The 24449-nt window shown below is 42.1% G+C and overlaps 1 protein-coding gene across 2 annotated transcripts in view; it reads left to right on the top strand.

Annotated features, from left to right (window-relative positions):
• The window catches only part of AP3B1 (adaptor related protein complex 3 subunit beta 1), a 156331-nt gene that overhangs the window by 4953 nt on the left and 126929 nt on the right, over positions 1-24449 (top strand). The window contains exons 1-4 of one of the 2 annotated variants that reach the window (XM_069963025.1): positions 11402-11753; positions 16917-16992; positions 19093-19167; positions 21756-21851. In XM_069963025.1, coding sequence (XP_069819126.1) covers positions 11590-11753; positions 16917-16992; positions 19093-19167; positions 21756-21851 — 411 coding nt within the window. In that variant the 5' untranslated portion in view covers positions 11402-11589. Of the gene's footprint in view, positions 1-11401; positions 11754-16916; positions 16993-19092; positions 19168-21755; positions 21852-24449 lie in introns of those variants that run through there. The other variant, XM_069963026.1, reaches the window with a different exon arrangement.

Below are 24449 nucleotides of genomic sequence, written 5' to 3'. Positions count from 1 at the left end.
GCATCTTTCAATCTGCCATAAAATGAATGACGGAACCCCCCAAATATCATTTATGGGCTGAATTTGAGTCCAAAATTTTTGGTGGGGTTCCGTGTTTATGTATGGGGCATCATTTTTTGCACCATAATCTCTAGTTTTTATTAGTAAAATTTTTTTCTAGATCAGACGTATTGATCCCTTTTTATTAATTTTTGTGTACATAAAGTGTAATTTTAAAAAAAGCAATCTCGGCACTTTTTTACAGCTTTTTGTTTACACCGTTCACCGTGCGGGAACAATATTGTTTTATTTTAATAGATCGGACTATTACGCACGCTACGGTAAATTATATGTTAATTAGCTTTATTATTTCTATGTGTTTTATGTATAAAATGGGAACGGGGTTATTTTCACTTTTTAAAACTTTTTTTTTTTTTTCCACGCATTTTTAGTCCCCTTAGGGGACTTTCACATTAATGCATAACATTACATACACTGATCACTGCTATGCCATAGCATAGCAGGGATCAGTGTTATCTGTGATCTTCTGATTGAAGATCAGACTGCACGGAGGTAAGCTGTATACCTCTGGCAGTCGGGCAGTGTGATTGGGACCGATCGAGATCGGTAAGTGACCGGAGATGCTCCGGTCGCTTACACTTAAACGCCGCGGTGTTTAAGGGGTTAATAATGGAGGCTGCGCAATCGCGTCAGCCCGCCATTTAGGGTTAGGGTAAGGGCCTGGCTGCAGATAGCAGCTGGTCCTCACCCACTGTGGGGCAAGCTCACTCCGTGAGCCTGCTCCATAGCCCGGTTTGAGTGGAATACCCCTTTAAATTTAGAGCATTTAGCTAGATGAGGAAGTGTACAACAAAAATGTCCCATTACCCCATGTATCTCCAAGTCTGGGAACTTAATGTAAACTTTTAAAGCAAACCAATTAACCAGATTTTCTGGGTAACGCTAGCAGCGCCCATAAGATCTGCTGAAAAGCTGCTTCACCATGTGTCCTGTGTCTTCTGGAGAAGCTTCAGCTGCTCAAACAAAGTCTTTTATTTGCGGCGCTATATGTATTGCGCTGTGGAATAAAATTCTTTTTTTTGAGGAGCTAAAACTTCTCCAGAAGACACAGGACACATAGTGACAGTCAGGGACCAACAAAACTGACAGCTGCATTTAAATGTCCTTAAAAACAGTCATTGGTGGTAGAGTGGCTGTGATCAGGCTTCCCCGAATGCGATCAGGGAAGCCTGATCTTAGTTACCTTTCTGGCGGGGACTTGACGTCTCAATGACACTGAGCCTGACTCACAGATCAAATTGTAAGGGCTGCAGCAGCTCTTACAATAGATCTGCAGAAAAATGGATTGTATATACAGTGGTACCTTGGTTTAAGTGTAACTTGGATCTAGAGCGTTTTCCAAGAAGAGCTCACAGTTTTCCAAAATTGTAACTTGGTGTAAGAGCATTGCTTTGGTTTAAGAGCTCCCTGTACTGGGTGGGAGGGCGAGTGGGGGAGATGCATGGTCTACAGCCCTGTACTCTGACCCAGGAAGTCTTCCCCACCTTCCAAATCATGGCAAATCCACTTCAGGCTTTCATCAGGGGACAGGAGGTAATCTCTCCATAGCTGTAACCCTGCTGTGTACCCTCATTCCTTCATGCTCCCTGCAGTGTCTGTCAGCCATTGTGTTTCCAATCCTTTCCATTCCTGCTATAATGTGCCTGCACTTACACTCAGCTATACACACTGCTGCTATAATGTGCCTGCACTCACACTCTGCTATACACACTGCTGCTATAATGTGCCTGCACTCACACTCTGCTATACACACTGCTGTTATAATGTGCCTGCACTCACACTCAGCTATACACACTGCTGCTATAATGTGCCTGCACTTACACTTGGCTATACACACTGCTGCTTTACTGTGCCTGCACTTATACTCAGCCATTCACACTGCTGTATAGAAAAGTTTCTGTCTCTGTCCTCCTGCACAGCTCTGTGATTCTCACTTCCTGATTGGCCCATGCTGAACACCCCCCCTTCCCCATTGCTGTCATGTGACCACATAGACCTCTGACAGCAGCCCTTCTTCTCTATTCTAGCCTGTTGTACTACACTACTGCATTATGGGGATCTGCAGGCCCATCCTGTATCTACAAATTGCTGCAGTGTTATCAGGTTTATGCCCTTACTATACATTATACTCCACATTCTGATTGCTATACTGTACAGTAACCTTATAATATCACATATTCAGCTGTTTGTGAATGCTAGTTTAATTTATTTTACATGTTGTTCAGAATAAAAAAAATATTATTTTTGGGGTGTGGAACCAATTTTCTGCATTGTCTGCAATTGTCAGAATGAATTATGCTCGGAATCCAAGGCACCACTGTACATGGATAATCTATATACAGTACATGAGGAATCAGTGTAGGGTATAATGTTGCCCCCTAGTGAAGCAAAAAGTGTAATGCAGTTAAAAAAAAAAGTCTTTTTAATAATCGCCCCCTTTTTCCCATTTTATCAATAAAAAGAAATAAGCACATTTGGTATCACCGTGTGAGTAATCGCCCGAAAAATTAAATGATCGTATTCCTGATCTCGCACAGTAAACAGTGTGAGTGCATAAAAATTCCAAAGTGCTGATTTTTGTTGTCACATAAAATCCAGAAAAGTTGTAATAAAGAGTGATCAAAAAGTTGCATATATGCAAATAAGGTACCTATGGAAAGTACAGATCATGGTGCAAAAAATGACACCTGAGCCCCACAGATCAAAGGATAAAAGCGCTATAAGGATGGGAATAGAGCGATTTTGTAATCATATCAACTTGAGTAACATATATAAAATGTTTTTTTTCCCTTCAATTTCACTGTACAAATATTTATTTTCTGGTTTCACAGCAGTCTGTTATTGCAAAGTACAATTGGTGTCGCAAAAAATAAGGGCCCATGTGGGTCTGTAAGTGAAAAAATGCAAGTGCTGTGGCCTTTTAAACAAGAAGAGGAAAAAATGAAATTGCAAAAATGAAAATTAGCCTGGTCCTGAGGGCGTCTGATGAAATTTTCTTTTCTTTCAAATCGACTGGTGTCAGCTGATGTATGTCCTGCAGGAAGTGGTGTATTCTTGCCGGTCTAAGACCACCCTTATTTATATATTAATATTTATCAAAGCTGCAGTGCACAGATAAAAGTACAGGTAGCCTCCCTGTCCCCTGCCCTATTGAAATCTATCAGCAGGTTGGATTTGTAAAACCCACTGCTAGATTCCCTTTAAGAGTCCATTCACACATACAGTGTCTTAGGCTGCAAGGTGATTTATTAGCATAGTGCAAAAGTCTGTACAACAGACAGACAGGGCGCGTTTCAGCACATGGCCAACTAGGCAAGTTGAGAAAGGCCACGTGCCGAAACGCATCCTATCTGTGTCTGTTGTTTGTACTTTTGCACTTTATTCTAATAGATCACCTTGCGGAAGCTGGGTGAGTGCCGGGAACAACTTCTATTGTCTATTGTGCCTATTCCCAGGCACCGCCACTTGTCGGAGTGCCGACCATTACCTATTACACGTATATATTAACAGACATAACACAATTGATGCCACTCCATTTTAAAAGGAATTTGACATTTAAAAAGTGATAAGTGATGTATGCAAAAATAGTATCAATAAAAACTACAGATCATGGTGCAGGAAATGAGCCTCCCAAACAGCCATGAAAAGAAAACAATAAAGTTATAGGTTTCAGAATAGGGCAGTTCATGCATCATTTATATATATACACTACCGTTCAAAAGTATGGGGTCACATTGAAATGTCCTTATTTTTGAAGGAAAAGCACTGTACTTTTCAATGAAGATAACTTTAAACTAGTCCTAACTTTAAACTAATACACTCTATACATTGCTAATGTGGTAAATGACTATTCTAGCTGCAAATGTCTGGTTTTTGGTGCAATATCTACATAGGTGTATAGAGGCCCATTTCCAGCAACTATCACTCCAGTGTTCTAATGGTACAATGTGTTTGCTTATTGGCTCAGAAGGCTAATTGATGATTAGAAAACCCTTGTGCAATCATGTTCACACATCTGAAAACAGTCTAGCTCGTTACAGAAGCTACAAAACTGACCTTCCTTTGAGCAGATTGTGTTTCTCGAGCATCACATTTGTGGGGTCAATTAAACGCTCAAAACGAACAGAAAAAGAGAACTTTCATCTGAAACTCGACAGTCTATTCTTGTTCTTAGAAATGAAGGCTATTCCATGCGAGAAATTGCTAAGAAATTGAAGATTTCCTACAACGGTGTGTACTACTCCCTTTAGAGGACAGCACAAACAGGCTCTAACCAGAGTAGAAAAGGTGGGAGGCCGCGTTGCACAACTAAGCAAGAAGATAAGCACATTAGAGTCTCTAGTTTGAGAAACAGACGCCTCACAGGTCCCCAACTGGCATCTTATGCCATCTGGCATTAAATAGTACCCGCAAAACACCAGTGTCAACATCTACAGTGAAGAGGCGGCTGCGGGATTTTGGGCTTCAGGGCAGAGTGGCAAAGAAAAAGCCATATCTGAGACTGGCCAATAAAAGAAAAAGATTAAGATGGGCAAAAGAACACAGACATTGGACAGAGGAAGACTGGAAAAAAGTGTTGTGGACGGATGAATCCAAGTTTGAGGTGTTAGGATCACAAAGAAGAACGTTTGTGAGACGTAGAACAAATGAAAAGATGCTGGAAGAATGCCTGACGCCATCTGTTAAGCATGGTGGAGGTAATGTGAGGGTCTGGGGTTGCTTTGGTGCTGGTAAGGTGGGAGATTTGTACAGGGTAAAAGGGATTCTGAATAAGGAAGGCTATCACTCTGCAGCGCCATGCCATACCCAGTGGACAGCGCTTGGTTGGAGCCAATTTCATCCTACAACAGGACAATGACCCTAAACACACCTCCAAATTGTGCAAGAACTATTTATAGCAGAAGCAGCAGCTGGTATTCTATCGGTAATGGAGTGGCTGGCGCAGTCACCAGATCTGAACCCCATTGAGCTGTTGTGGGAGCAGCTTGACCGTATGGTACGCCAGAAGTGCCCATCCAACCAATCTAACTTGTGGGAGCTGCTTCTAGAAGCGTGGGGTGAAATTTCTCCAGCTTACCTCAACAGATTAATAGCTAGAATGCCAAAGGTGTGCAATGCTGGAATTGCTGCAAAAGGAGGATTCTTTGACAAAAGCAAAGTGTGATGTAAAAACAATGTTATTTCAAATACAAATCATTATTTCTAACCTTGTCATGTCTTGACTCTATTTTCTATTCATTTCACAAGGTATGGTGGTGAAGAAGTGTGACTCTTCATGGAAAACACAAAATTGTTTGGGTGACCCCAAACTTTTGAACGATAGTGTGTGTGTATATATGTATGTGTGTGTGTGTAATATATATATATATTATTATGTATAACATAACAAAAACTATATAAATCAGGTATTGCTATAACCCTACTGACCTAGCTAGGTATGATAATTCAACATAAAACAGCGTATAAACGAAACCAGCCCAAATTTTTTTTCCCCACCAATTTTGTATTTCACAAATTATTTTCATTGTTTCTACGTATTGTTCAGTCAAGTGACAGGGGTCATTACAAAGTGTAATTTTTTCCTGCAAAAAAAAAAGACCTCATATGGCTGCAGATGGGGAAAATTACTTGTAATTCTTATAAGGCTAGAAGTTAAAAATCAAAATGCATAAATGAAAAGTTTTCTTGGTCACTAAGGAGTTCAAATATTGTTTAAATGAAATTTAATCTATTAACAGAATATTGTAAGGAATGGTAAATAAAAGTGCAACAGTAAGTTGTGTCCACTAGATGGCAGCAGAACAATTTCAATGACAAGTCATCAGGCCTCTTGTCTGATATTTCTTTTACTACTAAACTTGATAGACATTTACGGATCTCACAGATTCCAATAGGATCCGCAGATTTTTTTTTTTTGATTATTTTTTATTTTAAGCAAAGGTGTTTGGATATCTGTCAGGGCAGCTGCCTGTTCTCTCTGTACTGAGATTCTATGAATATTAGTAGTAGTAGTAGTAGTAGTAGTAGTGTGGAGTGTTTGGCCATGCAGTGTGTCTATGACTACCTTTTGAAGGGTTTTTCCTATCATAACTATTTATAACCTGGTGCTCAGTGCAGAGGTGGCCATGCTTCTTGCACATTTACCCTCCAAAAAAAACTACATGAAGTGGCGATTACCTTTTTTACTTTAATATATAGCTTTTTAGTTATCCGTGAATGTTTCCAAGATCTCTGCTTGTTGTTCTGTGGCTTTTACTGTTTCCTAGATTGGATGGAAATTGGTCCTGATTTTGTGATGGACATAGAGGGAGATGTTTGGTGCTATAGACCCAGCTCTATCCTTTTCTGCTGGAAAAGCCTGTATTCTAAAGGGAAGGGGAGGGAAAGATTACATTCAGGAGGCAGCACTGTTTATGGTCTGGTTGGTCTGAACCTGGAAGTGGAAGGTCCCCAGAGAAGTTGGATGCAGCCCTAGGGAGTCTTGGAAAACATGGCTATGGCCTATGAGTGTATACATTTTTTCCAGGACTCCTTAGGGCTGCATCCAACTTTTTCAGACACTGGTAATGAAATGCAGAGACTTCAGGGTTTGGATGACCATAGCTTGCTCGAGTGGCTCACAGACTCTTTGGAAAATGAAAGATGGAATCTGATTGGTTGCTAGGGGCAACTGAGCCAGTTTCACTTTACACCATGTTTGATGAATCTCCATCTGTGTATACGCTCTGACCGTGATTCCATAGACTGCAGCATATTAATCAAATTGTCAACAATGGCTGTGATTAATATGAAATGTACGTAATATGAACATAGCCTTAAAGTCTACTTGTCACTAAAAAATAAACCTGTCAGGGTCAGACCTCCACCAATCGCTAGTAAGAGCTGGAACTAATACTTCTCTCACTGTTGCCTGCAGGAGATGGATTCTATAGAAAGTCTGGGCAGCCCATCTCCTGAAGTGAGGAAAGAGATGTGAGAGAAGAGCTTAGCTGAGCGCTTCTTCCCATGCAATCTGTTGGAGGCTCTCAGTATGTGACTGAAAATCTGATTTTAACAAATATATGTAAGGGTATAAACCCACACACCGTATACGCAGCGTATTTACTGCTGCGATACGCAGCAAATACGCAGCAGATTAGATCTAAATAACTGAACACAGCATCGCATCTGACGAAGCGCGCATGCGCGCGAAATGGCCGTCATGAGAAAGTTGTTTGTGTAGAAGATAGCATCTGCCGTCCTGCAGGACTAATTGTCCATGTTTTAACCCACCACGAAATAAAGATATCTTGCATCAGAGCGGTGAGTGCTTTCTACTTTTTTCTACTATGCTTGCTATTGCTATACCTATATTTTTGAAATGCACCCCGACGCGAGGATTTGGCTATAAGTCCTAGATCATTGATTCAAGGTCCAGACCTGGCTTGGAGTAGTGCCGGTGACCTTTCTTACATTTGCCGTCATTCCTGAACACAGCATCAAATCTGCACCACCAAATCTGCTGCGTATTTGTTGCGTATCTGCTGCGTATACGGTGTGTGGGTTTGTACCCTTAGGCTATATCCTTCTGTAACCTTTCTATGGCAGTGTACCTGTAGATGGGGGCCATTTCACCAGGGTTATGTTTTGCTTGTTGTTTTTGGAGATTACTTCATGTCTGCTTATATTGTGTTGCGCAAAAAAAAAAAAAAAAAGCAAACTTTTTCTTGGTTTTGGCTTGTGTGACTCATAACATAATGATCCATTGTTTCCATTGCTTTCCTTTATGGCTTTATGATGAGCGTTCTCTACTTTATTGCCTCTTTTACACCTATTCCCTCACGTCTCACTATTTGTGCTTCTTTCTAGTGATCTATGTGCTGTATGTGACCCGCATGGTCGCCCGGCACAGCCCCAAACCACAGGTCACATTGGGACCATGTGCTTATTTGTCAGCTCCCTTTTGTGTTACAGTTCTGTGACCATTCCAGGGAACATCCTGACATCTTTTTGTTGTTTGCTTGCATGTTGTGTATTAGTCATGTGTTGTGTCCCTCATACAGGGTGATGTAAAGCTATCACAGCCACTGACCTGTGTTATACAAATGAATTCTGCTGGATTTGGTGTGAATATGGCCTTTAGAGATGACGCTAGGTTAAAGATAACTCTAGGTTGGACATCACAACCATATTGAGCATTAGTAGTATTAGATGCTTTATTAAAGGGGTATTTCTGCATTATTCTGTATCCATACTCGGAGATATCCTAAGAGGTGTGCCAGGAATTTATATGAAAACTTTACCCCCAGTTTGTGTCCCGTCTGGTGCAGGGAGACACACCTGACGCTGAGCGGTCTGACACCCAACAACTTCTGTGCACCAGCCCTGGTCTGGTAGTCATTGTGGAATAACTTCAGTAGTGCTGAACTGTACCAGACAGAACCTGCAGACAGGGGTGGCGCTGTGTAGAGGGGGAAAAAAAAGCAGCTGTAGTTTTCTAATCCTTAAAAAAAAAATCCTAGTAGTAAACTGTTTCATTGGGTTTTCTTCACCAATTTTCATACGATGACCAAAATCTCCCTGTAAATATTTGTTTAGCATTTGTTTTGCAGAAGATCATAACCAGGAGAGGATAGAAAGAATATGCTGACATGAGATGAGGCTTATAAAACCAATATACTGAGCCAGCATTAAAGGGGTTATCCAGCGCTACAAAAACATGGCCACTTTCCCCCTACTGTTGTCTTAAGTTTGGATGGGGTTTTGAAAGTCGGTTCCATTGAAGTAAATGGAGCTTAATTGCAAACCACACCTGAACTAGAGACAACAGTAGGGGAAAAGTGGCCATGTTTTTGTAGCGCTGGATAACCCCTTTAAGCCAGAAGCAGACGTAGCTCAGTCTGAACCATGTAGCCCTGTCCTTCTGTTTGTATTTACTATAGTGACTTTCAAGAGGCCGAAGCCTTTTTTATTAAAGTTTTTTTAAATATTCTAAAAGCATAAAAAATGAAACTGTGCTGTAGGCATTGGTAAAATGTTCTTTGTCTGCAGCTCCTGTACAGACCTATATGTCACCATGGTAACAGACAGCAAACAACCCCTGTGTAGTCTGATCCTGCAGTCATTCTGCTAAATGTATATTACCCTAAATAGGAGCAGTATGAGTAGCAGCCATTATTGTTACCAGTCATACAAACATAAGGGATGTGTCACAGCATAACTAGGCAGGCTTTCTAATCCGGGAAAGTGATAGCTCCCTTTCAGAACAGTTTTTACAGGCATATTGATTGCTTTACAATGTACCGTAATGATAAAGAGGGTTCTCTCATAAGAAAAAACCCTTTTCAGAGTGAATTCAGCTGAGCGATCAGCTGATCACTGCAGATCCAGGTACAGGGCTATAGTTGTCACCGAGGGAGGCTGCTTTGGTAGTGACCACCCTAGAAGGAGGAATATGTGTCCATCACAGTGAGAGCTAATATAAAACAGTGACTAATAGAGAAGGGCAGGAAGCCGTGTATATGACATCCATATGGCATAATAAGTCACTTAATGAGGAGGGGATTTCTTTGAGACAACTTCTTTAAAAAATAGACTTTTAAAGTTGATAGTCTGGTGCAAGACTGCAGCATTGCCCTGATCACATGAATGGGACAAGCCACAGTACATTGCATTGCTGTTCCTGGTGGTGGCAGCAGGAGTCTGTCTGCCATGTCTCTTCAGGGTACATTCAAAGCAGCCAGTGACTGCAGAGGTGTCCTGCCTCAGTTACTGATTGGCTGAGCGGGCATTTTAGAGCCAGGTCATGATGTCAGAGCACCAGGAGATACAGGAGACCGGTGGAGGACCATGAACAATGTGAAAGGAGAGGTGTAACAACCTCTCTGTATTCCCACAACCCCCTGCTTACTTTGTTCTTTTACATTTGGGTAAAGTACCCCTTTAAAGGTTAATAACTATTTCAGAACACCTTTGACATGTTGAAGTGACATCAGAAGTTTGGATGGGTGGCAGTCTGGGTGCAGAGCTCCGAACCATTGATAACATAAAGGAATAGAAGCATTTGGCTGAACACCTTCAGTAGATCTTAGAGAAGGGATAGGGAACCTTCGGCTCTCCAGCTGTTGCAAAACTACAACTCCCATTATGCCTGGACAGCCAAAGCTTAACACTTTGGCTGTCAAGGCATGATCGGAGTTGTAGTTTTGCAACAGCTGGAGGGCCGAAGGTTCCCTATCCCTGTCTTAGGGCTCATGCACACTGAGCAAAAGACGAGGAATTGAAGAGGAAAGATTTCTGCTTGAAATTCCTCTTCTATTCTTCTCTGGCGGACTAGGAGAGGAATTTGAGCGGAATTCAAGCAGAATTCAAGCCCCTTGACTTCCATAGTATTCCTCTAGCGGAATCCGCCCAAAAAAGTAACATGTCACTTCTTTGGGCGGAAAGCGGATCAGCGACAGAAATTTACGGACGGAAATTCCGCTGTGTAAAAAGCCCAACGCAAAGCCTATTGAGAACAATGGAAAAGTGCTTTGCTCAATTTTAACGGGCGGATTTCCGAGCGGAATTCCGCTTGAAAATTTGCCTCTTTTGTTCAGTGTGCTTGAGCCCTTAGAGAGTACAGAAAGCAGTGTATAGACTGTAAACCACAGGTGTCAAACTTACTGCTCTCCAGCTGTTATAAAACCACAATTCCTATCACTCCTGGACAGCCAAAGCTTTGGCCGTCCAGGCATGCTGGGAATTGTAGTTTTGCAACAGCTTAAAGGGCCATGGTTTGACTCCTCTGCTATAGACTTTCTGTAAGCCCGTACCTCGCTTACTCACCTGTCCTAAAAGTTTTATGTAACTAATTCTTTTACATGACCGCAGCTCTTCCTCTCCCATCAGTTAATCGGTTAGGATCCCATATGTCTCAGAGGTTGATGTATAGGCTTAGCCCCTTTAAATCCTTAAATGCTGGATTGTAATGTAGGAGGGGACTTGCTCTTTACCTTTAATCGTCTGACCCAGCCGAACCCATTAAGATCTTTATGAGGCTGTGAATGGTCCCGTGCAGCAGCAGACACACCTTTATGGGAAGGTGCACACTCCCTCAGTCCTGTAGAGCAGCATTTCTTAGTAGTCGAGGGTGTCTATAGCCGGCTACTGTGCATTCCTTCTATGGGACATGTGAGCTGATGGGTTTTACTTCACTTTTTTGCTTGCACCATGTGAGCGTGAAATGTGGACTCGTGTCATAGATTCTCCCATGAGCAAAGAAGAAAAAAGGAACTTTCTCAATCTTCCCTTTCTTGCCGGGACACTTCGATAATAAGCATGAGACGCACGGTCCTCGGGCCGCCCCTCGGCCTTGGCTTGTAGCTCGGATGACTATGTCACTGTGCGCTGTGGCTGCCGGCAGGGCTTGTTTTTTAAGGGAAATGAGCTTTGGAACTTGTAAGACGTTTTCTCTGCGTTAGAGGGGGTTTATATCCTGTCCCTGGGAGTTCTCCGAAGATCAAGGCTGGAACATTACAACACTTGGCTCCTTTGGAGGTGTTAGTGACCATGGAACAGCATATAGCCTTAATAAAGAAAGTGAGCTCTACCACCGCTGTCAAGTCTGTGCTGGATGTGGCTGATAACCTGCAGCTTAGTCTGGGCCCTGAGCCCACTGCTGAGGAGATAGGACTGAGCAGTGGTGAGCAGCAGTCCTCCGCGCCAATCCTGGGGTATGTAGTGCCATTCATCTATTCTCCATCACATGTACAGTGTGCTTCCTCTTCTGTCCTGGAAAGTTATTATACTGATGCTTCTTAGATGATAATATAGGCTATCATTATAGCTGCATCACTGTGGGATACTAAGAGGTGGGTAATACGCTTCTAACGGGCTTCTTTGCCTGTCAATCATCTCTGCAGAGCGCGCTGACGGGCAGGGAGCTATGACTAGTGACGCCCTCTCTCTCTGCAGCGCCCCCCCGGAGTGAAAGTGTTTTTTGGATATACCCCCTAGGAGAACAGCACACCAAGTATTGTATGACAACTCTTTAGCAGCTCTAATAGCGTTATATTCATTATAATAGTGATTGGTTCTCTTTAAAGAGGTACTCTGGCGAAATTAGCTTTTTCAAATCAACTGGTGTCAGAAAGTTAATTTAACATTTACTTGTATAAAAAAATCTCAAGTCTTCCAGTACTTATCAGCTACTGTATGCCTTGCATGAAGTGGTGTATTCTTTACAGTATGACACAGCGCTCTCTGCTGCCACCTCTGTCAGTGACAGGAACTGTTCAGAGCAGAAGCAAATCTCCATAGAAATCCTCTCCTGCTCTGGACAGTTCCTGTCTCGGACAGAGGTGGCAGCAGAGAGCACGGTGTCAGACTGGAAACAATACACCACTTCCTGCAGGACATACAGCAGCTGAAAAATGTTGGAAGGCTTGGGATTTTTTAAATAGCAGTACATTACAAATCTTTATAACTTTTTGTCACCAGTTAAATTTAGGGTCCTGTCCTGTAACTGTTGTTCTGTAATGTAATAGCAATAGAATCATGGCATGCACTGCAGCCTTCAGAAGACCCCTGGCTGCCATGAATACACTACTTCATTCAGGACATACAGCAGCTGATAAGTACTGGAAGACATAAGATTTTTAAATAAAAGTAAATTAACAAATCTCTATAACTTTCTGACACCAGTAGATTTAAGAAAAAAAAAAAAAAAAAACTTCTCCGGAGTGCCCCTTTTTACAAAAAAAATGGACTATACCCTATAATTTAAGCTGTCAGAATCAATGACAATAGAGGAACCACTCCAGCTAAAATGTAGAATTACGTGGCAGCTTTTCATATGAGTTACCTTCCATATTATACAAGGATGAATCCACCAGAATGGGAGCAGTGTATAAAGAGGCAATCCATTCTGGATCTAGAGGAAGGGTCCCAAGCATACAACGAGGGGTTGTCCTCATGAGAACCCCCTTTTACATTTCACAAGGATCTACTAGATCCCATAGTAGAGGTGCTGAAACTTATGGGCGGCGGTGATCACTGTTCTTCTGAGGTGTTTCCTGTGGAATGTGGTATATATTCAGACTAACAGGTATACGGCACCGATACTACAACCTTCACCTACCGGAATTTCTCCCTTTATCCCATGACTATACACCCAAGTGAATGGCATTTTATGTACTAATCCTCCTTTCTCAAACAATTACGTTAAATGCCTCAGATCCTGGGCCGAGTACTCAGTAACTAAAGGTCTTAGATCCCTAAACTTGTCTTACGGCTTGTAGTTTATAAAAGGGGAAGAGAAAAAGCAAATCTGCTGATTCAGCATTTCCGGGCTAAATAAAGGCCACATACCTGAAACCATAAGTCCCTTCATTGCTATATCTGTGCTATGCTAACCTATATGGACAGTCGTGTTTACACACATATCCAATGTAAGATTTAATGATGGAGCAGAATGGTATGTCAGTCAGGGTCTCTGGACATCAGTGTGACCCCCATCAGTGTTGGCTTTATTTGTTTCATTATAACTGCATCAGACAAGCCTTCCTCCATCATCTCCTTGGCCAGTGCAGATTGGTGATTGATCAGAGTATCACTTTCATCTATTTCTCCACAGTCACCACTCTTCTCTTTATCCCGATTGAACCTTGTTTTCTTCTGTTTAGATTGTTGGTTTTGTGTCCTTTTTCCTTCTCTTTTGAAGACGCCTTGCTTTGGTTTTCATTGTGCTACCAGTATGTTTTCCTTTTGATAACTTTAGATTTCCACCCAATTTTACCCACAGCAGACTGGGAACAACCAACATCCTTTTTTTTTTTTTTTTTTTTTTTTTTTTTTTTGTCGCACTTTATGTTGGATTTACGTCTTATAGGAGCTTTATTATTATTTTTGTTTTGTATACAATAGACAACTTTTTTTGCATTAGAGTAGTCTGCAGCTCAGTAAAATCTTTACGCTCTTTCCCCTTTGACGTGAAGACTATTCTGCATTGTAGAGGTTTGTTTAAGAAATTATCCTGTTACTCTGTTTGTCTTAGGCTGCATTCACACGTTCAGTGATTTTCCCGGTCCGTGATTGTGGTCCGGCAGCTACCTCCGTGATCCGTGCAAAACAGTCCGTTTTGCATCCGTTTTGTATCAGTGTCCGTTTTTTTTCACGGATCTGTCTTACAGAATTTTAAATGACATTGATTACATCACATCCGTGTTTTTCACAGATGAACACGGATGATTTCCGTGCATCCGTTCCGAGTAATGACATGTCCTATTTTTTAACGGAACGGATCACGGATCTGTGAAATCACGCAACATCTGAATAGCCCCATAGAAAGCAATGGGCTGTAAAATTGTCCGTGCGCACGGATCCGTGAGCACGGACAACTTCCCGGAACGTGTGAATGCAGCCTTAGTCTTTGGAAGCTGTGCGCGTACTCCCTGTATGATGGATGTGTCTCTTGTCATATCTCCCCTGTATATCCTTTGTATTGTTGCTATTTACTATTGTGTCTTTTTTGACATTGTATTGTTAATTTTTCTTTTGTGAAAACCAAATAAAAATATTGGTTTAAAAAAAAAAAAAAAAAATTAGATGATTTCCTCTACTTGATGTGAAAACATGTTTCATTGAAGGGGTTATCGTGGATTAGAAAAATCACAGCTACTTTCTTGCAAAAACAGCACCAGCCCTGTCCCCAGGTTGTGTGTGGTATTACAATTCATCTCCATTTAATTAATCTAGGCTGCAAAACCCACACCCATACGGAGAACAGGAGAGGTGCTGTTTGTGGAAGAAAGAGGCATTGTTTTTCTAAGCCTGGATAACCCCTATAAGGTGTGTTCACACATTACAGTTTATTATAATGCATCACTGCATCATTTCAGTAATGTCACTGCAGTATGGCAACAATACTGCAATTAAACTGCAACGTGTGTGAATACAGCCTAAAATTAAAGGGGTGCTCTGAAAAAAAAAATTGTTTTAAACTCAACTAATTTCAGAAAGTTATACAGATTTGTAAATGACTTCAATTTAAAAATCTCAAATATTCCATTACTTATCAGCTGCTGTATGTCCTGTACAAAGTGATGTATTATTTCCAGTCTGACACAGTGCTCTCTGCTACCACATCTGGCAGGAAAGGGTTTTTTTATGAGGATTTACTACTGCTCTGGACAGTTCCTGTCACTGACAGAGGTGGCAGCAGAGAGCACTGTGTCAGACTGAGAAGAAAACACTATTTCCTGTAAGGCCCCGTTCCCACTGAGCAAAACTAGCGGATTTCTGCGGCGGAATTGTCCGCCGTGGAATGCCGTTAGCCTCCCGCTCATAATGGGAGTCTATGGGAGGCGCGCGCTCCTGCCCTGTCCGCGCTGAAGAATGAACATGTTCATTCTTCAGCGCGGACAGGGCAGGAGCGCGCGCCTCCCATAGACTCCCATTATGAGCGGGAGGCTAACGGCATTCCGCGGCGGTGGAATTCCGCAATTTTTTTTTTTTAATAGAAATATTTGACAAATCTGTATAACTTTTGACACCCAGTTTAATTTTTTTCTTCTGGTGTGCACCTATAGCTTCCTTTTATGCGTTTCTGGTATTTTCTGCTGTATGCCATTGTTTAGTGTCACATGGTTGATCTATATGGTTGCTAGAAAGCATAAGGCAGGGTGACATTGATGGGGATGGGGGTGGGGATGTGTAGTACATGCTTCTTATATGCAGGCCTTGGTGTGCTCTGTTTGTGGCAGTGTTGGGCAGATGGTACCTGCATATTAACCTTCTCTTTGCCTTTGATCATGGTGGTTGCTGCCCTCCATTACAGAGCTGTGTGTCACCCTCCTATACATGCTCGTGGCTACAGTCACACAACTATTTTTTATAGCTATGCAGTTGTTCCAGTTTCAGGAACTTTTATGTTCGTTTTTGCTGTATGTCTGAAATAAAGCTATGTATGTATATTCTCCAGTGGGCTTCCTAATAATAGACTATAGTCCATTTTAAGGGTCCATTTACACAGAAAGATTATTATCTGACAGATTATCTGCCAAAGATTTAAAGCCAAAGCCAGGAATGGATTTGAAAAGAGGAAACATCTCAGGCTTTCCTTTATGACCTGATCTCTGTTTATAGTCTGTTCCTGACTTTGGCTCTGTCTGTCAGATAATCTTTCTGTGTAAATGGACCCCCAGTTGTGCAGGCACATAGTCCTAAGGGTCCTATTATACTAAGCGATTTTTAACGATTAACGACTAACGATAAACGATCGCAAACAAGATTGTTTATCGTTAACCTGAAATCGTTCCCCATATTACACAGAACGATAATTGTTAGTTACGATTGTTACTATGATCGCTATTGCAATCATTACTCTGATTGTTTACTCCATCTGATCCCAGAAAAACAATGAACAATGTGCAATTACACTGAACGATTAGTGAAAAAATGCGGAACTTGAGTGAACGAACATGGAATTACAGCGAACCATTAACGATAATTTTAGGTTCAGGTCTAAATAAATGATCAACAACTTATGAACGATTTTTCGATCGTTGCCTGCAATTGCACAGAACGATTTATGGTTTAAATTTGAACAATTTAACGATTTTTGGCACGATAATCGTCCCGTGTAATAGGGCCCTAAGTGTCAGGGTCTCCACAGTACATCCTATGGGTATAGAGCAGCGATGGGGAACCTTCGGCCCTCCAGCTGTTGCAAAACTACATTTTCCATCATGCCTGGACAGCTGATGGGCATTTTAGTTTTGCAACAGCTGGAGGGCTGAAGGTTCCCCATGCCTGGTATAGATTGATGACCACTGGGAGGTCATGACATGCACACAAATTTTATATTTTGTGATAACTTGTGTATTCTCTTTCTCTAGGAATGAAGACTTAAAGCAAATGTTGGAAAGTAACAAGGACTCTGCCAAGCTGGATGCAATGAAAAGGATTGTTGGGGTGAGGCTCCTTATATTCTGTCGTGGTCTGATAGAGGGTGCACCCCCCTTCATATACATATAAAAGCACAGGGTTGGCTGTGATTGTTTTATACAGTCATCATCACATTTTTTTTTTTCACTAAAGGCTAGTGTGGGCTATAAGAAGAGAAATTTCAGCTCTAGTGGCATTTGTATAATATACATTCTACATTATTATTTTTTTATTTAAATAGTTTTAATTTAATATACAATACATTCCCTCGTTCAAAGATTAGGGGAAGCAAATAACACATAAAATGTAAAAAATTTCCCTCTTTACCGCACATAATAGCAGCATAGCTCCAGCCCAATTAGGCCACAGCTACCACCTACTCTATACATCAATCAACTATACTAATCCCCCATATTGATCAGTTCTTAAGTTCCACCGACTCACGTGAAGATCCCGTCCATACAGAAAAAGGCAGAATAACACACATCAGTTGACCAGTGTTCCTATTGTTGCAAATGGGAATACCAGGCCAAACCATTGTTCCACCCTCCCATTCCCCCCCATCCCCCCTCGAGAGCAGCAGGTAAAGGTGAGAGATAAAGAATAATAAAGGATAGCAGGAGCAATTGAAGTAATATACAATTCTTATCTGATTTTCTAATCAAGCCATGTACCCCAAACCGCCTTAAATTTTGCTTCACCTTTCTTCTTACGAGCAAACCATACCCGTTTATATTTACAGAATACATTCTACATTATTGGAACGGTAGCCAAGGCTGCCACTGTATCGGTCTACTTGTGTGCAACTCAAGGAAAGCTACACACATAAAGATTAATGTATGCTGCCTATCCTTGCATCCTGCACTGTGAGGTCTTTGCTTGGTCACACAGTTAAGAGGGAACCTGACAGCTGTAGACCATGTACAATGCCTAATGGTCTGGGAGGCAATGTTGAGCCTCAGCATGCATGCCTCCTCCTTTCTCCATTGACTGACTGAAAGGCATGCTATCTATGTCAATCAGCCCATGCAGTAAGGGGTGGGGGTAGGAGGAGAGGACAGAGGAGTGGAGACAGAGGGGACCAGGAAGTGAGGATTTTCTGCAGCTTCAGGGTGTAAGTCAGGATGTGCCGCAGACAAATGGCTCGATTTATGTAATAGAAACCTATTACAAACATACTGAGATTGTGGGTGGGGATTGGTTCAAATAAAAAAAATAAATAAATATATATATACAGTGATACCTTGGTATAAGAGTAACTTGGTTAAAGAGCGTTTAGGTTTAAGAGCTCACAGTTTTTCAGAATTGTAACTTGGTTTAAGAGCATCGCTTTGGTTTAAGAGCTCCCTGAATTGGGTGGGAGGGGGAGTGGAGGAGGGGCATGGTCTGCATAGCGGGGTCTACAGCTCTGTACTCTGACCCATGAGGTCTCCCTCACCTTCCAAATCATAGCAGATCTAAATCATAGCTGTAACCCCTCTCTCCCCGGACAGAGAGGGCTGCATGTATGTGCCCACATCTGTTCTGCTCATTCGTTCATGCTCCCTGCAGTCTCTGTCCGCCCTTGTGTTTCCCATCCTCTCCATTACTGTACAGTAACTTATAATGTCACATATTCAACTGTTTCTGAATGTTTGTTTAATCTGCTTTACATGTTACTCAGAATAATAAATCATTATTTTTGGGGTGCAGAACCAATTGTCTGCATTTCTATGATTTCTTATAGGAAAATTTGCTTTGGTTTAAGAGTGGATTTGGATTACAAACACGGCCCAGGAACGAATTATGCTCGTAATCCAAGGCACCACTATATATATATATATATATATATATATATATATATATATATATATATATATATTACACACACACACACACACACACACACACACACATACTCTGCTCTACCTGTTGCCACAGATGCTGTAGTAGTAAATGTCCCCATATGACACATCGCAGGGACTGGTGGCTGTCAGACATCTACAGAACTTGGAGGGGCCTTGGTAAACTTTTGCAGACAGACAGGATAACACAAGATTGATCAACCATGCCCAAGCTAGACCGCCATGAGATGTTTTTAATCATCTGTCAGTCTTTCTAACCTGTTTTTATTCTCTTTCCTTTTAGATGATTTCAGCTGGAAAAAACGCCTCTGAGTTATTTCCCGCCGTTGTGAAGAATGTCGCCAGCAAAAATCTGGAGGTAAGATGTATTTATAATGGGCCTGTTTATTCTGGCAGTGCTGTGCGCTACTAGTATTTTGTTTTGTTGAGGTTTAGGCTGGCAGGTTCCAGACTGAAACAATGGCATATTGGGAAAAACATATACATAGGATACAGCGACTAGGATATAGACTGATATGCTATTACTTACTGCTCCTTACAGCTTGGTTTATAGCAGTAAAAACACTTTTGTATGGCCAATTTATCAAACGCAAACGAGCGTTTCCCGATAATCTACGCAGTTTTGCTCAGGTTTTGTGATCTGAAGCCCAAACCAGGTGTAAATCATAATATAATATAAAAATAAAATAATATAAAATAAAGAACAGATGATACTACTACGGCTTATGGTGCTTAATGGATTTAAAGCATCCATTCACATATACAGGATGTGCAGCAGATTTGATGCTGCAGATGTCTGTGGAACTAAATGACTGAACACAGCATCCAATCTGCTGCAGATACCGTACATGTGAGTGGACCCAAAAGGAATAAAACAAGAGTTGAAGCAGCATCTTTTCTTAACTGGTTTATTAGAATGCACACCTGGTTTTAGCTTCTAAGGGGCAGCACGGGGGATCAGAAGGCTTTAGGAATCTTCTTTTCCCTGGACAAACCTTTTAATTAGATTTATGATCCGTCAAGGTTCAGTTTCCAGCTGACTGTCAATTTAATAGGGATGGGAGTGGGAGCAAGGAGGTGTCACAACTTGAAGCACTTACAAACGCCTTTTTGACACTTTGGAGGATAAAATAATAATAAAGCATTTTCTACGTTCTGGAAGCACATATGGCTATATAAAAGGTACCATGTGTCTCCCTGACCTAACAGCATCTAACAGTGTCAGCAGTTTGAGCCCTGAGTTGTAGCTGACTGCTTCACATTAAAGGGAAACTATCAGTAGGTTAGATGAATCTAACCTGTTGATAGCTCCCTATTGCACACGGGGCACTGAGGATGAAGGTATATCTCATATCTCCTTCCTCGGTGCTGTTCCCCTGCAGTTTGTAGTGTAATCCTGCATTTGGTAAGGCCATTTGGACCTCTGTTTGGGGCTTCTAGTGATTACAAGTGTAGCGGGCCGGATCGATGCTCTGGGGGCAGAGAATGTACAGGAATGGCGCCAAGGGTGAAGATAAGAGACTTGGCATTATTCTCAGCGCCCCGTGTACAATAGGGAGCTTTTCGTTTCCCTTAATGCTTAGTGCCCACAATGGAAATGGGGTACTAAAATAGTAAAATAGAAAATAAAATATACACATCTAGAAATCCTTAAAAATGGTTAATATCAAACTCAATTGAAACAATAGTTAGTTTTCTGATAACGCCTTCCCTATAAAGCTTTGTTTATATATGCTTGTCCATCGTTCTGTGTGATTACTACTTGTACGTTGTTATTGGGTATGTTAGGAGGGTCGGGTCTCACGGCGGCTGAGATGGACCTGCTGTTGTGGGCAGTTTTCTATTGATTGCTAATGGCTGCATGGCTTTGCAAGCTTGTACATGTATTAGTGACTAGACCCTATGGCTGCAATAGAGAAGGTTGTGGAGCGGCATCTGCAGCGTCTGTCCTGTGAGGCCCTATGTGTAGTATCTTCAGGTGTTGACCACATACGCTCCTCATCTCTACGCTTTTCAGAGCCTTAATGTCTGCTCATACTGGCCGATCACTGTCCTTACATTTTACAGGAAATTTGTCCGCATCACATGGCAGAAACACAAATTCATAGCTAAAATCCTTCTAACACATTCCATCTCCTAAATGATTCGAGGCGCCGCTTCCAAAACGCCGTCCTGTGAATTTTTTTCTTCTTTTTAGCAAACCCAAGCTGCCATAGGCTTTGTTGGGCTCCGTACCAGATGTTAGCAGATGACAAAGGATGCAGCGTGTGACCCTGTACCGCGCTGGAGGTACAGACCAAAATCAAAGGTTTAGTCAATATGTCATGAAGTTTGATGTTCTAGCATTGATAAACTAATTAAACGGACCTTCCTGTGTTCCCCGAGACTAATGTGGCCCCGTCGAAATTAGTTTCACAGTCAGGCATGTAGTAACAGTGAATGGCAGTAAGTGCGGAGAGAGCGGTGTAGTCACGCATCTCTAAGCGTTCCCTTATCTGGGCACAGAGTGGTTTCAAGGAAAGGAGCCATTCTCAGCAACCTGCTGCCGCTCAGTGCACAGGCCTCTTGTGGTCAGTATTGATTTGCTCTAATCTAAAGCAGAACAAGGACAAGTGTTGTATTTTGCAACCTTCTGTGATTTAATATTGTTATGTCTTTTGCCCCAGCAGCCACAAAAGTGCCTCTCTGGAGATTGAGAGTATATAATTTTATTTTGTTAAGCCAAAAGTTTGGAAATGTACCGCGTTGACACGTCGAACACACAGAGTATTAAGAAGCCCCTCTTAAGTGCGGCTGGATCTCGTCTGTTTTCCTTTTTGCACCATTCAACAAATCAACTTTCTTTTTTTTTTTTTTTTTCCTTACATGTTGTGAGGCTCTCCAGTATGTCTCTTCATTCTTTCCCCCCGTTTCGTTTTAATTTAATATTCCTCCTATGTTTTCTAGATAAAAAAGCTGGTGTACGTCTATCTGGTACGATATGCAGAGGAACAGCAAGACTTGGCGCTCTTATCCATCGCCACATTTCAGCGTGGTTTGAAGGTAAGTTTTGCTCTCTGCAGGAAATGGAAAAGTTTAAATGAAAGAAAATAATCGTAAATATGGTGTAAACCGGGATGGAAGTGCATGCGGGAGGACTCCATCAGCCCCCGGTACCTGTTGGTAAGCTTGGTCTTCTGCAGATACTGTGAAATAAAATTGTTCTATGTTTTTGATTGGGGGTATGTTTGATTTATGATTCTTAAAGGATTTGTCTCCTGTAGACCATCCTTGTGCCTCATGAGGCATATGGACATCATAGAGACAGGGGTGGCGTGGGTTCCTGTTCCTTTTCTGGCAGGCTCAAGATGTCATTGTATTATATAGGCGATCATTAGAGATGAGCCAATCTCGAGCACGCTCTGGTTCTGCTGAACCCAGACACTCTGAAGAAGTTGGATATGGGCCTAGGGAGTCCTGGAAAACATAAACAAAGCATATGTCCACATTCACACACTGTATTTTAGCATTAAACAACGGCCATTCTTTAAAGTGACTCTATACCCACAATCTGACACCCCCCCAAACCACTTGTACCTTCAGATAGCTGCTTTTAATCCAAGATCTGTCCTGGGGTCCGTTCGGCAGGTGATGCAGTTATTGTCCTAAAAAACAACTTTTAAACTTGCAGCCCTGTGCCCAACGGTCGGGGCTTAGATTGTGTATGCATTAGGCTTGCACAACCTCTCTGTCCCTCGTCCCCGCCCTCCTCATCATTAAAGGGAACCATTCACCCCGTGGCCCCCGGCAGAAACTGACATACAGTGACATAAAGGTCAATATACTTACCACATCGCTCCCGGTCCCGTCCCGGATCTTGTTGTTGACACGGAGAAATCGCCGATTCTTCTTCTCCCGCCCATTATGGTAATGAGCTGAGATGAGTCCAACGTCCATAGGAAACGACGGACGAGTCCAACTTATTCATGAGGTCCTCTTCTCGTCGCCGCCCATCCACGCCTCCTGGAACTTGATTGACGTCTTCAGTCTTCTGCCGAATTCCCGCGCAGGCGCCGCTGTGATGGTCTCGTCACCTCTTCTGCGCCTGCGCGGTAAACAGGATACGGTGCTCGAGCAAATCGGCGCACGCGCAGTAAACAGTGAAGCTGCGGAGCGGCTTCAATTGTGAACTGCGCATGTGCCGAAAACGACTGTCACGGCGCCTGCGCGGGATCCGGCGAGAAGAAAGAAGACAAAGAGGAAGAGGACCTGGCGTCAATCAAGTGTCGGAGGCGGGGAGAAGGCTGGAATTCGGACCCGGCGGCGCTCATTACCATAATGGGCGCGAGAAGAAGAATCGTCGATTTCTCCGTGTCAACAACGGGCTTCGGGACGGGACCGGGAGCGATGTGGTAAGTATATTGACCTTTATGTCACTGTATGTCAGTTTCTGCCGGGGGCCACGGGGTGAATGGTGCCCTTTAAGAATGCCCTAGGCAGATTGTCTCCTATTCCTCAGCTGTGTTCGCTAGACACATTGTCTAGGCACCTGTGCAGTGTTCAGACAGGAAAAAATGTTCTATTAACATTCCTAAGGATGAAGAGGGCAGGGAGGAGGGGCAGAGGTTGTGCCAGCCTAATGCATACACAACCTAGGCCACGGCCGTTGGGCCCAGGGCTGCAAGTTTAAAAGTTGTTTTTTTTAGGACAATAACTGCATCACCTGCCGAATGGACCTCAGGACAGATCTTGGATTAAAAGCAGCTAGCCGAAGGTCGCTTTAATGACAGCGATCAATAGCATTGAAGTGTGTGGAACAACAGCCATAGTGTATACACAATGTATACACACCCTTTCTGAGCATGCTCTGTGACCTTTGAAGAGGTCATTCCAAAGGGAGCTGCTATTTTCTCTATCTACTGGTGTCACATGAGGCTGTAATGCTGCACGGATCACTTTACAGCAGCCTCCTCTTATCACCACAGACAGGACAGGAAGTCTCAGCTTAGTTTTAGGCCTAGTGGTGAGAATGATTTTAAAATCTAAAGCGTAAAATAGAAAATTAGCAAAAGTGTCACCAAAAATTCATAAAAAATATGTTTAATGTAAGTACATTGTGGGAGATATATCAAACATGGTGTAAAGTGAAACTGGCTCAGTTGCCCCTAGTAACCAATCAGATTCCATCTTTCATTTCTCACAGACTCTTTGGAAAATGAAAGGTGGAATCTGATTTTAATAATGAGTCTGAACAATCAGACCGAGACTAATCAAAAAGTTTGACTTGTCTGTATGACAAAAGTTTTCCCAAACAGTGACACTTTAAGGTCCCCATACACCTTGGACCTTCAATGACAGATTCAATTTAAAGGCCCTATTACACGTAGTGATTATCGTGTAAAGATTTGCTATAACAATTAATTGCTAGCGAAAACTAGTGGTTTAGTAGTGAATGATTCTAAGGTTATTACATTCACCAATTGCTGTTATCAACTATATAAACAATCATTTTTACGGCCGCTAATCGTTCCTCAAGAGTACCCACACAGCACGTTTTATCTGTGAACGACTTATTACACAAACAGTAATGCGAATGATCGGCGAACTACCAACGATAATTTTTCAACATGTTGAAAGACAAAGATTAATGACTTTTCGTTT

This window comes from Dendropsophus ebraccatus, chromosome 3 (assembly GCF_027789765.1).
Source record: "Dendropsophus ebraccatus isolate aDenEbr1 chromosome 3, aDenEbr1.pat, whole genome shotgun sequence".
In the NCBI taxonomy this organism is placed as follows: Eukaryota; Metazoa; Chordata; class Amphibia; order Anura; family Hylidae; genus Dendropsophus; species Dendropsophus ebraccatus.
The sequence above is the reverse complement of the archived record's forward strand: the minus strand, read 5'-3'. Positions and strand labels throughout refer to the sequence as shown.